General features: G+C 29.5%; 1 protein-coding gene across 3 annotated transcripts in view; it reads left to right on the top strand.

Moving 5' to 3' along the window:
- Nucleotides 1-16,218, top strand: part of LOC127278012 (ecdysone receptor) — a 231,507-nt gene that overhangs the window by 153,628 nt on the left and 61,661 nt on the right. Inside the window, exon 1 of one of the 3 annotated variants that reach the window (XM_051299506.1) lies at nt 10,175-12,206. The exons of the other annotated variants lie outside the window; for them this stretch is intronic. Coding sequence (XP_051155463.1) covers nt 11,930-12,206 — 277 coding nt within the window. The 5' untranslated portion in view covers nt 10,175-11,929. Of the gene's footprint in view, nt 1-10,174; nt 12,207-16,218 lie in introns of those variants that run through there. 3 annotated transcript variants of the gene reach the window in all.

A 16,218-nucleotide genomic window follows, 5' to 3' on the forward strand; every position in this document is an offset into this window, starting at 1 on the left:
GATTTTTTAAAGTTTCAAAATGCATTTTAAAGGGTAAGAATAGTATACTTTCAGATGCTGTAACAACTATATTGAATAAAATTTATCTCTTGATGTTACAGGACCTCAAATATGGTCAAAAAATTTCTTCTTCTTTGCAGTTCAATTATTAGTTGTTTTAGATATTTGTAACCACAATTCTTAGTAGCATCGGGTTAATATAATTTTTCCAATTTTCTGTAACTTCAATTAATTGTTTGAAGCTTCGGTTAATAGTTGTTTCAATCCATATTTGATCTTACATATATCTTATACATATACGAATAGCTATCTAGATTCTATCAGTTACTATCCAGATTGCACAGAAAAAACTTGGATTCATTTTTGTTGCAACTCATTTTCTTTTGGGTATCGAAATGAGTATGGGACAAACTTCATGTTATTCAAAATGATATTGGCTGGAATTTCAGATTTCTAAGTTGGCATCATAAGCAGAGTAATTTTGTATTTCAATTATTGTTTCTAATATTTCAACAACACCAGAAAGATTATTTTGACCAGTACGAATATTTAGAAGTTTTTAAATAAAAATTATTTATTATTATTTACGTAGATAATAATTAATTTCATAAGTTTTTAAATTTACCGCTATTATTTAAGTTGGCAGTACCGTTCCTGTTGTCAAAACACATGTTTTCATTTTTCTAACCTAAAAACATATTTCCTTTATTATTTTATTACGCGATTACAAGCAATTTTTAATCAAATATATTAAGTCTAGCGTGTTATTTACTTCTTTGTAATTATTATATTTCATGTTTTTGTGCAAAATTATTCGTTATTTCACAATATTTTTCCATTTTTCTTTTTCTCAAAATGAAACTTGCCTGTTTCATTTTGATACTTTTACCTTAGAACTCGAAATGAGACAACCAGTTTCATTTTTGTTGCGAATCAAATTGAGTATAGAATCTATACTCAATTTGAATTCAGGTTTTTTCTGTATGTACAAAGTAACATCTTGATTGTAGTGGGTAACATAGCCATACTTTTTGTAACATCTTTGATAGTACCGAGTAGCATAATGATGGTACCGGATAACATCTAATTTTTACCATTTTAAGATGATAAATTCTTACCATCTATTTCTTTCCGTGTGAATATGTTCTTAATTTGGTTACTTCTTTTCACAGAAAAAACCTGAATTCAAATTGAGTATAGATTCTATACTCAATTTGATTCGCAACAAAAATGAAACTGGTTGTTTCATTTCGAGTTCTAAGGTAAAAGTATCAAAATGAAACAGGCAAGTTTCATTTTGAGAAAAAGAAAAATGGAAAAATATTGTGAAATAACGAATAATTTTGCACAAAAACATGAAATATAATAATTACAAAGAAGTAAATAACACGCTAGACTTAATATATTTGATTAAAAATTGCTTGTAATCGCGTAATAAAATAATAAAGGAAATATGTTTTTAGGTTAGAAAAATGAAAACATGTGTTTTGACAACAGGAACGGTACTGCCAACTTAAATAATAGCGGTAAATTTAAAAACTTATGAAATTAATTATTATCTACGTAAATAATAATAAATAATTTTTATTTTAAAACTTCTAAATATTCGTACTGGTCAAAATAATCTTTCTGGTGTTGTTGAAATATTAGAAACAATAATTGAAATACAAAATTACTCTGCTTATGATGCCAACTTAGAAATCTGAAATTCCAGCCAATATCATTTTGAATAACATGAAGTTTGTCCCATACTCATTTCGATACCCAAAAGAAAATGAGTTGCAACAAAAATGAGTCCAAGTTTTTTCTGTGTTAATAATTAATAAAAATAGTTGTCGGTAGCTACAATTTAAAGCGTTTATTTTGAATTTAAGAAACATTTCTCATGTGTGATCCATATCACAGGAAATTAAAAGGCATTAAAATAAGCTGCAACGCTTATTATTTTAATCCAATTTTGCTTATTTTAATACCAAAATGGATTAAAATAAGCAAAATTGAATTAAAATAATAAGCGTTGCAGCTTATTTTAATGCCTATTAATTTTCTGTGATAGTAACCCACGTCATGCGCATATATTAAAGAAATAAAGTTCTATTTAGTACCAATAGAGCGATCAAGAATGAAAATGAGACCACGCGACACATTTTTCCGACCCCCATCGAAGAATTTTTTTTTATATATGTATAGGCAGTTACCTTGACACGTCACCCCATAAACCATAAAGTGTGGGACAAGGTCGAGCGAAAAGAGGAGAAACCATAGCGCGAGAATCAATGAGGAAGGGGGAAGCAGCTGTATTTTCATGAAGGGGATCCGAGTAACTGCAAAATTAGGCAAGGGACAAGCAGGTGAGTTTGGATTACGTGCACTGGGTCAACATTGGTCTGGGGTCTAACATATTATCGTTCTTATAACACACACACTTCATCACACTACTGGCCCCTGGAAGTTCAGTATCAAGTTCAAGTTCAAACCTATTGCCTCTCTTTTCACCCTTTCACCCCCCCCCCTCCCTCTTCCTTTTCCTCTCACCCTATTACTTGGATATCGTATTCCGGGCAATTTAAATCCTCGGCGTCATTTTGGCAAGCTGCGTCTATTACGCAGTTAACGCTTTTTTTCTTTTATTTTTGCAAAGGGGGACCAAAGTTAATGGAGAATTTTGCCCTTCACTGACTTACCAATTTCTTTTGGAGGTATTTAGTTAGTGCAGCCTGCAGTCGTATCATGGTCACGTAACCGAGTTAATCTTCTCGGAAGGGGATGTAAGTCAATTTAGAAATTAAACACGGGGATAGCCGCAATTTAATCAAGATTCAAGGGATATTGCAATTTAAGAACTTACGATAAAAGTCTGACTATAAATATCGATTCATTTTATATAAAATTATTATCAAATTATATTAATCGATATAGTGAATTTTTAAATATGACGTGCGAAAATTAACTACTGGCGCAGCACTGAACTCCCGTCAATTTCTATATAGTAGAGAAAAAATATTTTTTTTTTTTTTTTTATAAAATTAAATGTAAAATATATTAAACGTGTGAGAAATATGACACTGAAATGCTCGAAATAATAAAGAAATACTGAAAAATTTACAAAGTCTTCATATTGTGAAACGATAAATTTAAAATCTCTATAGTTAATTGGGTCGAATCAGATGTATATAGATCTTGGAAGGGAATATATATTTTCCATAATTGTACAAAGTCAAGGCACCGATAATAATCGCATTGTGTAGTGAATTGATTATTCAGAAATTAATGCAAATATAGCAGTCGACAATGAGTCTATATATATATGTTATAAATTTATCAAATAAAAAATTCTCATTGCGGTTTAAATCTTATACAATGCGTGATTGGTCAATATAATGTATATTGTAATACTTGTTGCTCGTACACCAATCATCATTAACATTTTTTTGTTTGACACACCTTGCGTTCATCTCCTTGAATACAACTATCGATCAATTTCTTGCATCCCTATAGACCTCTCTTTTTTTATATGATTATCAGTTTTTTTTTTTTAATTGGCTTAACCGTTTCTCGATATGAATTGATTATGCACGCGCGCAGTCGTTATATATATGAATCAGAAATAGATATATATATATATATATATATATATATATATGAGGGGGTATGAAATTCATTTTTCATGCAAAGCACTATACTACTCTTATGAAAAATTTCATTTTAGAATTTGTTAACGCAACAAAGCAGATTTGTTAGTTCCATATTAATAATTCGGTTATTAGATTTAACAATTTTAGATAAATTATTAATTTTTTTCACAGTTCTTTTTTTTAAAGTACAGTGATATTCAAGAAAAAAAAGAGCATTGAAAAAGTGAAGAAAAAAAATGAGCCATAAAATTTGTTCTTCTGTGATGAAATTCTGATAAAATTATTGAGACGGTTTATAAATGTTTATTGAGAGTGAATTTATTTATGTGCATCATGATAAGACTCTGTGACATGTCCAGAAGAGGAAAAAAAAGAGAGAGATAGAGAAAGATGTATGTATATATGTCTGTATAGCCTTGACGATTCGCTTGTTAGTCACCGATAATGTTGCTAACGAGCCTCCTCTAAGTGCATCATGCGAGCCTCTCGCGCGTTCTTGACACTCGCACGTTACCGCCCTTTGTTGCACAATCGTTTCACTGTGTTCTTTTCCGCGTTAGAGTTTCCGATCTGTACTACATGTACATTTACCACATTTTGCGCCAAACATATTTACAGTTCGCAAACACCCACTAATTGCACAAGGAGATAGACAGTAAATATATAGAGAAAATAATATATAATGTCGAAGGCCTAATATATTGTCACTTGACAAAACCGTGCGATCATGAAAATGTAAATACATATATATATATACATATATATATATATATATATATATATATGTAATATTCAATCGATTCTTACAAAAGATTTTGTAACATATCTTTTGTATATATGCAATAAAAATTTTATTTACAAATGTTACGGAATTTTTCTGTTCCGGAAAATTAATGATATGTCTTTAATAATCTTACATATATTTAAAATTAAGCTACAATTTTGTGGAGAATTCAAAATATTCATATATCATATACTCTGACACATGACAATGACCAATTCTTACACTGAAAAAAATTTCTAACCCCCGTATACCAGGAATTGACTAATTTGCCTGGTTGAAAGTTGATTTCGACAATTAGTCGGAATGACTAGGGAAGCTTATCAGAATAACCAGGTATCTTAGTTACATTGGCTAGAATCACTTTGACTAAATAATCTTTAGCAAAATTGACTATGGATACATGTCATATTAACCAAACATCTTAGTTAATATAACTAGGAAACAAGGTGTCAATTCTACTAAATCGACTTTGACAATATTAACCAAGCTACATAACTGAATTGACTAGGATGCTTGGTTACGCTGACTAGATTTAAAGTTGCTATGATTAATAGTCATTAATGCGATGCAAATTTTTTTCAGTGTATACACGGAAAAACTTTGTTCAAGAATCATTACTGAATTTGTTCAGGAACTGAGGACGCGAGAAAAATTCTGCAAAATTTACAGAAAAACACAAAAATTATTCAAGAAAATACTTTTTTTTTATTATGACATTGGAAGACTTCTTGTTAATGCCGCGATCGGAATATCTCAGTCACTGGGTGTTGAAAGTTTCTTGAACTGTTTTAGAAGACACAGTACAGTAACCAAGCACTAGGCAGGGATTGGTTGCGTCAAATATGTTTCCAGTGCATAATACTCTCGAGGACGTGGGATCGAGTCCTCCAAGAGTAAATTTTTTTTCTCGCAAACGTAAAAATTTATTCTAAAACAAGTTCTAGACTTTCTGTAGTGAGTTTAGGAAGTTGTCTTGAATTTTTGAATTTCTCTACAATTCTTATAGAAATACTGCTTAGAATTTTTCAAAGAAAATATAAATAAGATTTCTTAAATTATTCTCATATCCTCAGTTCCTGAACAAATTTAGGAATGATTCTTGCACAAAGTTTTTCCGTGTACTATATCACTGAAAAAACGGTTTGATTTTGACAACAAAACATTTGTTTGTTACACGGAGAAAAATGGAAAAGGAATAAAGTAACTTTTATTACTTTAAAAGTAAAACCTGAACTGTCCACAGTTTCTGCGCATTTCTGTCAATTTTTACTCCAGAAATAGTAAAATTCACTATTTCTAAAGTAATTTTTACCATTTCTGGAGTAAAAATTGCCAGAAACTGCGTGGACAGTTCCGATTTTACTTTTAAAGTATTTTAATGTTTCTACTCTGGTACTTGTGAAGAAAAAAGAGAATAATTAAATGCGGTTTTGAAGTTGGATTATATACGTATTTTCGAGAAAGCGAGAATGGTACAGAACTATGAGTCACGGCTAGTGGAGCAGGGTGGCTGGCACTTCTATCAGTGGCCTGGTTTCCCTGGCCGTGACCCACCCTGGCTACGGGATCAACCCCCATTTCCAGGTATATATGAGATGGCTCTCTTCCCCCACCTAGTTCTCGCGCGCAAAGCATATACAGTTGCCCGGAATCTGTGCGCCACTGTGCAGGTTCCAAGGATTCACCAACGAGGCCAACACACCACACCAACTTTCCCGTACGGTGTGTGTGTATGTGGATTTATAGAGTAACAGGTGGATGACGTCACTGTATCAGGGTAGCAACCCCCACTCTTACACAATAATCCTTCCTAGAGAGTTTGCGACGTCAAGAATTATATTTTTCTGTGTCTCTCTAGAGCGCACAGTTCAATTGGTTGAATTTTCAGGATATCATACATTCTATAATTATTGTGATATCATATTTCTACCATATATAAACATTACATAATTATGTTTATCTGACATTAAAAAAAAGTTTTTTAAAGAAAGAAATTAACATTCAATCCTTGCATTGCTATAGAAAAAGAGATTTCTGTTTTAATTTAAGGATCAGTATTATTTTGACAGAGAATTTTTTGTACACAGAAAAAAAATTTTTTATTCAAATAATCGGTTACTTGACTATTATTAAATAAATATTTACTTGAACAAAATTATTTTTATTTGAATTAAATAAATTGTATTTGAATCCATAAACAGAAAATTAAAAGGTATTAAAATAAGTTGCAACGCTTCTTATTTTAATCAAATTTTGCTTATTTTAGTCCATTTTGGTATTAAAATAAGCAAAATTGGATTAAAATAAGAAGCGTTGCAACTTATTTTAATACCTTTTCATTTTCTGTGTAATTTCTGTATTTGAATAACCAATAATTTCTATATTTAAGACAAATACCACATTTAATTGACTCAAAAATTATTTGGTTCATAAGGATATAATTATTCGATAATAGTCAAGTAATCGATTATTTGAATCAAATAAATTTCTTTTTCATTGTATAAATTATTATATTTTATAAACGGTGTTAATTTTGTTTTTTTTTTACAACTATTAAAATTCAAAATGTTATATTTGTATACAACTAAAAATAACAAGTAATTTTATTCTTCACTTTAAAAAAAGTAATCTTCATTCTAGAGGATAACTCTAAATGTAATGCATATTTTCCTCTTAATTTTGGTATCAAAAGTAATAATCTTAATTTAGAAGGATTTTTCTCTCGAAAAAATCCTCTTAAAGGAAGAATAATATTCTAATATTTTGACAAGTTGAAAATAACCGTAATACATATAGGTTTTGAATAAATTATTAGACAATAATGGTTATGTATTGATAATAAAGTACAGTTTTGAAACATTGAATTAAATGTTGATATCAAAACCTCAACAAAAAAAAATTCCTAGTGTTATTAATGTCAAGAGAAACAATAATTTTTTTAAATTTGAATAATATAATAAATATTTAATAAGATGTAATTATTTACATTCAAAAAAGGTAAATTATAATAGATTCCTGGAATAAAGAATGAAATATTGGTTTTTAATTAAATATTTCTGAAAAAAATTTCTTGCTTTTTGCTGAGCATCAATACATTAGATTTAATTACAATAATAATAAAAAATGCTATAGCCAGTTGCAAATATCAAAGAAGTTCGACGCAAATATTTAAGAAAATTAGTAAGAAATGAAGATTCATCGAGAGGTTATATTTTCTGTATTTATACCTCCATTCAATATATCCACCCAGATTTAAATCATTTAGTAAATCTTCGAGTTTCTTTTCCATTTTGGTCTCTCGATTTATAACACAACACTATTATGACAAAATACGAAAATTGACAGTTTCGAAAAACAAAAGCGCAAATGTCAAACAGGAAAAAAATGTAATCGATATCATGTATTTATTTTTCTTTTTTTCAAATATACTAAATTTAAACAGGAAAATCGTAATTGAAGAGGAAAATGCAAAACTACTCCCTTTGTCATTGTTCCATTACAACAAAGAATAAAAATATTCTACAGTGAAATGGAATATTCGTATTTTAAGAGGAAATATTAAGAGGATTTTAAAAGAGGAATTTTCCTCTAAATTTAAGATTACTTTTTTTTAGGTGTTAAAATTAAAAAAAAAACAATTGTTTTAAATTAAAATTTCGGATTTTATGTGCAAACTAACATTATCACCAGTTGTACAATATAAAAATTTTTACGAAAAATTTTTTGTCAAAATAATACCGACACAAACGCATGCTAAACGTGTTATGTATAGGATACACTATATATACTAAAACTCTTTTCTCCGTGCAGAGTAATTTTCGATTTAATAAAATTTTCATTTCAATCAATTTGCTTTTGATACAATTTTCATTTAACCGCGAAATGTTGTTTGGATATCATTTGTAATATAATCAAATTTGCATTCGATTAAATTTTAACTGAATCAAATTTAGGCATTTATTAACAAAATTGTTACTTGATAGGGTATTATCTTTTAAAACAATTATTTTTAACCAAATTTGCACATACATAACAGAATTTATGTTTGATTCAATATTCATTCAACAAAATATTTGTATTTTAATTAAATTGTTGTTTTACGGAATTTGTTTTTTGGAAAAGTTTTTATTTAAATAAGTAAATTTGCATTTGACTAAATTTTTATGTAAACAAAAATTTACATTTTAGAGAATATTGTTGTTTGTTGAGATTTTTATTTAGTTGAATTTGATTTAAATTGATTTTTCATTTAATCGAATTGTTATTTCATGTTTTTGGGTTTATTTACATATATCATGAAAATTACACTGCAAAAAATAAGTCCTGATTTTAACTCACTTTGAACTGAAATCATTTACGTAAGACTAAATTTCGAATAAATTTTTGCTTTTATTGCATGATTTTAAGCCAAAAAAAAGGGACTGAAACTTATTTTGAGCCAAAAAATTGGCTGATTTTTAGTCACTTTGGTAAACTTTGTTTTTTCTATATATGTATATATATATATATGTTCGTTAGAGCCAGAAAAATTATGTAAAACTATTTGCATTAATAAATTTGTAGAAACCCTGAATTTAAGTATTTTTATTAAAAACATTCCTATAGTTACCAGCCATTAAACCTGGAGCTGTACCGTCTGAGTTTATGTTTGCTGTGCAAGGTGGAGTCCACAAATTTGATCTAAAAGCAAAAAATGAAGGTTATTCACAATTTATACAAATTTTATTATTAATTGAATTAACTTTTAAGTGAAAATATTGAAAATTGAAAAATTGACACTACTTTTAAGTTAATGTTTGATTTTTGGCATATTTTTTTGCGTCTTTGAGATTAAAAAAGAATTAGGTATTAAAAAATTTTTTTTTCTTTCTAACGTTTAGTTCACTTAATAATAAATTTAATAACGAACAATTTGCAATTTTCTTTTTTTAAATCAGTCAATAACATGTTGAGCTATTCTGCACAGCAATTTCAAAAATTATGTTGCGAGAAAAACGCGTTTAAAAAAATTATCGAAAATTTGAAAATAATGATAAGAAAAAAAATCATTTAAAGTGCTTACACGTTAATCTGCTATTCCTACACCATACATTAGTCCTTTCTTTTCTTTATAAGTCAAATCATAAATTTTACAAAGGGACTTCCTCAGCGACGCCGTTATACTAACCTCACAGAAAAAACCTAGTCTCATTTTTGTTGCATCTCAAAATGAGCCAATGCTAAACAACATAGTCAGTGGCGCCACCAACCTGGCTCATTTTTCTTGCACTTCAAAATGAGTAGCGTACGCTACTCATATTGAGACCAAGTTTTTTCTGTGGCTGCTTCGCAACTCGGAGCAAGCTTCATTCATTGCCTGTAGCACAGAGAGGACATCGAATTTCGCTGTAAAAACTTTTTCAACATACTTTTAAATACATAAGCTGACTATTTATATAAAAAAAAAAAACACTTGGATTTTTTAAACCCCGTAATTTGGTTTTTTAATTAAAAAACAGAATTGATGTTCAAAACACGCAAACAAAATGCATTTAGTACAGCAATTTCCTTACTTATATGTATACTCTATTTTATTCTAAAATCGTTTTTCTTTTCTCATGTCTTGTGATTTACATCCCAGCGGAAGTTGAAAAGACAAAAATCAGCTTTGACCTCCTTATCGCTTCTCTTGTTTTTTTTTTTTTTTTTTTTTAAACAATCGCGAAAATTACCATAAAACATGTACTATCTACGCGCGGCATAATACGGAGCACTTGTCGTATTACATCCTGTGTGTATGTATAGTTTCCATTAATGTCATGGTGTACATTTTCATTTTTTATCGTGAAAAATCTTACCGCGACACCCCACCCTTCTTCATCCTATCTTGGGTTGGGATGAAAACACGGTTTTTAAATCGCTTGGCGAGACCGTGAACGAGAAAGACACGAGGCACTCCGCATGGTGGTGTGTGCGCGTTGACAGTGAAAGGCAAATCCAAGCTCTCGATTGGTTGGAAAGTATAATACCCTTGCCCCGCTTCTTCCACCAAACATATCCCTCCGACCTTCTCCTCCCTCAATGTCCTCCTCCTCTTGTGCCTCCTGTCCTCATCCTCACTGTGTGCCGCTGAACACAGTTGTACCGACCACTGCCTCCTCAGTCTGTGTTGAACCGTTCGCGCGGCAGCGCTACTTCTCTCTCTACTTTGCGCACGTGTAATCACACGACTTGGATTCTTCGTTGCGCTCAATTCCAGTGTTTATCTATGATTAAAAAAAAAAAAAAAGAAAGAAATAGACAAACAGCTGTATGTGCCAAATATTTTGAAAATTCATACTTCAATAATAATTTTTGTGAAAGGAATTTGGAAAAAAGTGAAACAGAGGAATAATAAATGGTGTATCTCGTTGATTTGACCTCGATCTCTGATCAGGCATCTTCACGATCTCACTCACAGTGAAATCAACCTGTCATGGTTGACGTTCTCAGTGTTGCCGATCGCCTCGCGCAATCCAATAAGAGACAGCGTTCCCTTTTGCGCGATCGTGACCCCGTTTCTTCCCTGACCGAGACTCCCAGTGGGCGCCATTAGTCCAGACGAAAGAGAGAGGGACTATTGAGCAGAAAGAGAAAGATCTGTCACAACCAGAGGAAGAGGGACTCCAAAAACATTCCTTTTACGTCTTTTTTTTTTTTTTTTTTTTTAAACAACAGATATTTATCTCGATTGTTTTTTATCAGTTTACTTGAAAAAGTTCAACTCAATTATTCTTACAATACATTGCCCAATGTCTTCCGAGCAATAAACTCCAATCTGACATAACAGGTTTTACAGTGAAGTGTGTTCAAGGCAAGCTTCAAAATCTCGCACACATTAATGCAAATTTAAAAAAAAAAAAAAAAAAAAAAAAGATATCTGACAACTTGGCTGAAAGTCACTCATGGAATTTTTCTTCTCAACAAATTTTTGCTGAAAAAGCTGTAAATGTTCATCAAACTAATAAAAGTTTTAAAAAAATCGTTTTACTGAACCAATATAGTGAAAAATATTTATGGATTACCTAAAAATTTTGTATTGATCAAAATAGTTGATGGATTATCAATAGTGAATTAACTGCATCAAAGTGGAAATTTGTGAATCGAACATCAAAATTTGATGATTAATCATAAAAAAAAAAAAAATAGTGAAAGTGATCATTAACTAGTGAAATTAGTGTGACTGATGATTAAATTGATCATCAAAGTGCAGTGAATAAACGATAAAATAAATGGAAAATTGTTAATCAAGTGTAAAAAAAAAAGGAATAAAATCTGGAAAAATTTCTCCGTATGGGGTGTGATATTCCAGAGAGGACGAATTGTCAACAGAACAGTGGAACAGTGAGGAAAAAATTGGAATTATTATTAGTTGTGATTAGTTGGAGGTGATAATAAAAAAAAAAGAAGAAAAAAAAAGGAAAAGATAGTTAAGGTGGAGTCGTCAAGGTTAAAAGAAGCGACGGACCGAAAGGAGGTGCAAAGGGTTGCAATGCTGCAGACTGTGCCAAGGGTTCCCATCGCGGGTGTTAAGCGTCGATGGGGTGGTAGAATTGGCGGTGGCAGTCTGCAGGAGTCTAGCCCTGAAGTATCAAGTAGTGGTGTACTTTCTCCACCTCCACATTTTCATCCGGCCACACCGGAAGGGGGTGCAATTAGAAACGAGGATCTCCAACTCTGGGACCTCGACCTCCATCATGGCCTTCCACCCCAGACACAAATGGCCACCACCACTGATCCCACATCACCCTGTCCCACTCTCATGGAAGGTAGGCTTTAATTTCAAGATATCTGTCCAAAAATGTGATGCGCCTTGGCAAACAAATTTTTTGTTATGTTTAGTGATAGTTTTAGTTTAATTAAACATTCATTTTATATGTGAAATTCAAAACAGTTTTTAATTAACAAACACCAGTCGATAATACAATTCGCGATAAGTCAAAGTATTTTTTTGATCTTGGTCATTCCATACACAGAAAATAAAAAAGGCATTAAAATAAGCTGCAACGCTTATTATTTTAAACCAATTTTGCTTATTTTAATCCATTTTGGTATTAAACTAAGCAAAATTGGATTAAAATAATAAACGTTGCAGCTTATTTTAATGCCTTTTAATTTTCTGCGTGTATAGGCATTACGTGTTACTTTTTTTCAATAACTCAAATTTTTCGATTAGTCAAAGTTTTTCACTGGCACCCAGTGTCGCGAATATTCTTTCGATAGGACAAATTTCTTTTAATATTGGCACACAAAAAAAAATTGATGTTCTGAGCTTTTGATCAGACCATAACAACTTTATTATGTTTTCGGTGTCGCTGAAACCGAATCTGAAGTTCGTTTCAACCCCATCGCGTCAGAATTTTGAAATAACCTCAAAAAACAACAAAATTTGACCCAAAATTTTTGAAATCAAGAAAAATTTATATCTTCAAGTTTTACCATGTCTACTTTATGTTTTTGGGATCGCTAAATGCAAATCTGAAGTCTATTTAACCCCATCGTGTCAGGATTTTGAAATAACTTCAAAAAACACCTAAATTTTTGTTTTTTTTGAAATTTTGTCAACACCCTGACATGATAGGGTTAAATAGACGGATTCAGCGACCCCAAAAACATAAAGTAGTCATATGGTAATGCTTAGAGATATAAATTTTTCTTGATTTCAAAAATTTGGGGTGATTATCGACTACTTTTGGCCAATATGTTATTATATATATATATATATATATATAAAATTTTATAATGTAAAATAAAAGAAAATTAAAAACTCTTAGTATATTACTGAGAAATTAAAATTAATTGAAGAAGTTGAAAAAGGTTTGAAACGTAAAAAAGACGTTTCTGCAGATTTTGGTATTCCTTTCTGCAATTTGACAACAATTTTGAAAATTTTAAAAGCACACGAAGTAGAAACTATTTAGAGATTTAATTTCTTTGGGAATTAGTCAAAAGTTACGAATCGAACTTTTAATTGTCAATATATTAAATATATATCAAATAATTTCTATATACATTTATAAGAAAAAATTACTTTTTTTCATACAGTGGCGCCACCAACCTGACTCATTTTTGTTGCATATCAAAATGAGTAGCATACGCTATCATTTTGAGTTCAGGTTTTTTCTGTGTATTCGATAACTCCAAGTTTTTTTTGGCCTCCCTTCGAATTTGTCTTATCGAGAGTTGACTGTAATTTTTTGCTTATAAAATATATCATCAAAATTAGTTTTTATTGAATATTTTGAATCTAATGAAATCTTAAACATCCAGTGGTTTATATTAAGAGTTAAATGTATTTTCAAATGAAAAATCACAATCATAACCTAAAATTTGTTACCTCTAAGGTCCATTTTCTCGTGGTGCGCGTGACGATTTATATATATATATTAAAAGATGAAAACAAAATATGATTAACGGATTCTGTGATAATTTTTTCTATTTTCTATTTTGAGTCGGTTATAAAAAAAATTGAAGTTGAGATCCATATATTCCTCTGAAAGATAAACTTGACCTTTAAGAAATAAGTTGCACAATCGGTACTTAAAAAACAACCGAAAAAAGACGATAATTATACCAATAATTGAAGATTTTAATATATACATCTCATTAAAACGGATAAATCTCGTCTTTCATCAAAGGATATCATAGAATCAAAAAAGAGAGCTCTTTTGCTAATTCATCTTTGAGTTTGTAAATGCTTTTGCAAAAGAGAAATATCAAAGGACTTTAAGCTAGAAATTTGTTTTTTTTCGTAATTCTTTATTTTTAAATTCATTTAAAAAAAAAAAAAAAACATTCGATAAATTTTATATTAGACGTAAAAGTAAATTCAAACAAATCTCTTTCGTTATTGAAAAAAAACTCTATACTGCATATAAAAGCGAATTGAAATATACATATATAATATATATAAATGGAAATATGTTAAAACATTAACGAGGTATTATAGTATTTCGGAGAATTTTTAATACATTACTCAATAATTGGAATGTGGTTCTTTTTCTCATCTCGCATGTGTCTATATATATTTGTCACGAATTTTTGAAACATTACCTATACACACATTTTAATTTGATGTTGTCATTTTAACCTTGAATTAAAAGCGAGATAACTTGCAGATTCTCTCTTATGAAGAAAAAAAACACAAGTCACAAACAATTTTCAGTGAACTTTCGACCCAATATTCTTGATTTTGTTTCATTTTTGATAATTACATATATATACGCTTTTTCATATATTCGCATCCATAATTGACTTTTTTTCGATACTTTAAAGATATACACATATATATAAAATATTTTCTTTTTAATTTTAAATATTATATATGACTTATACTCTAAATAATAATTTATGTGAAATCTATAAATATTTTGATTTTTAATTTTAAAAAAAGAAAATTACAAAATTTTACTATGCAATTTTGTTAACAATCTTTTGTCGTCCTTTAACAGTATGTGATCACATTTTGTTAATGTATTCAGTTCGTGTTCGTTTAGAATATTTTCGTTTTTTTTTTTTTTTTTTTTTTTTTTGTTGCCAATTGAGCTTGAAAAACTGTGGTCTTCTATTGACTAAAAAATTGTCCATATATTTGAAACTTTAAAATATACTTGTTAATTTAAATTTAAGATCGTTTCTTATAAAAGTTGAATATAGAGAACTTTTTCGGAGAGCATATAGGTAGACGATTATAAAATTAGCTCAGACTGTATATGCATTATGCAATACCTACGAGCTTACTCATGATTGATTCGGGGTCTAAAAACCTATTTGAAAATGTTGCCAAAGATAGTTTGAAAATAAAATTTCGAAACGATAATAACATTGTTTATTTGTCATTCCAAAGAGGTGTTCGAACCTATTTGAAAATAATATATATATATATATATATATATATATATATATATAATATATTATACTTGACAAATTATTTAGCATATTTTTTGTTGCCAGTTCCGAATAAGAAAGAGAGAGAGAGATAATCATTTGTGACTTTGAAAATGACGCAAGAATTCGATGACAAAGTACACCTCACATATTCACGTTTGCCAATTTCACAATAATTGTCCGATTTTATAATTTATCGCCGTCGCGCTTTTAAAGTAATGATAATAATTTCCCTCTTGTGTATAAATTTTATTCTGTTGATTAGTTTATACACTCTCTAAATCTGAATTAATAGAAAAATGTTTACTTATTTAAATTATTGACTTACTTTTTGCTTTAGAATTAGTTAAATTTTGCTAATTGTTAGTAAAAGTTACTAATAATTAGTAAAATTTTACTAATTGAGAAGCAAAAAGTGAGTCACTAATTCAAATTAGTAAACTTTTTTACTAATTCAGATTTAGAGAGCAGACGATGGTGAATGTAGCTTTTTTTTAAATTCATTTATTTAGTAGCTATAATAGTTGATAATAAATATTTAATAATAAAATAATTAAGAATTAAAAATGATAAATGTAATGTGACTAAAGCTACTTTTTTTGTGTTACCTCGAAATATTCCAGAATATTTTTAATTTTTGCGTTAAAGTTTTTTCAAGGCAAAAATAGTAGTTTTCAGAAATTTTTTTTAGTTGTTGAATAAAAATATGAAAAAATATCGAAACTTGACATTTTGATCGTAAATTCATTTTTTTGTTATTTGTGGTATAAATATTAGCCGAACGGGTCGGCCACCTTTAAAGGTCGTCTATCGATTATTCAGCCAATCTTAAAACAAGAGTTAACATATATAGTTGCACTAATATTATACTCGTGAAGATGTAAGAATAAAGTC

Source organism: Leptopilina boulardi, unplaced genomic scaffold, assembly GCF_019393585.1.
Source record: "Leptopilina boulardi isolate dan_hultmark-lab unplaced genomic scaffold, ZJU_Lbou_2.1 LbouV2_193, whole genome shotgun sequence".
In the NCBI taxonomy this organism is placed as follows: domain Eukaryota; kingdom Metazoa; phylum Arthropoda; class Insecta; order Hymenoptera; family Figitidae; genus Leptopilina; species Leptopilina boulardi.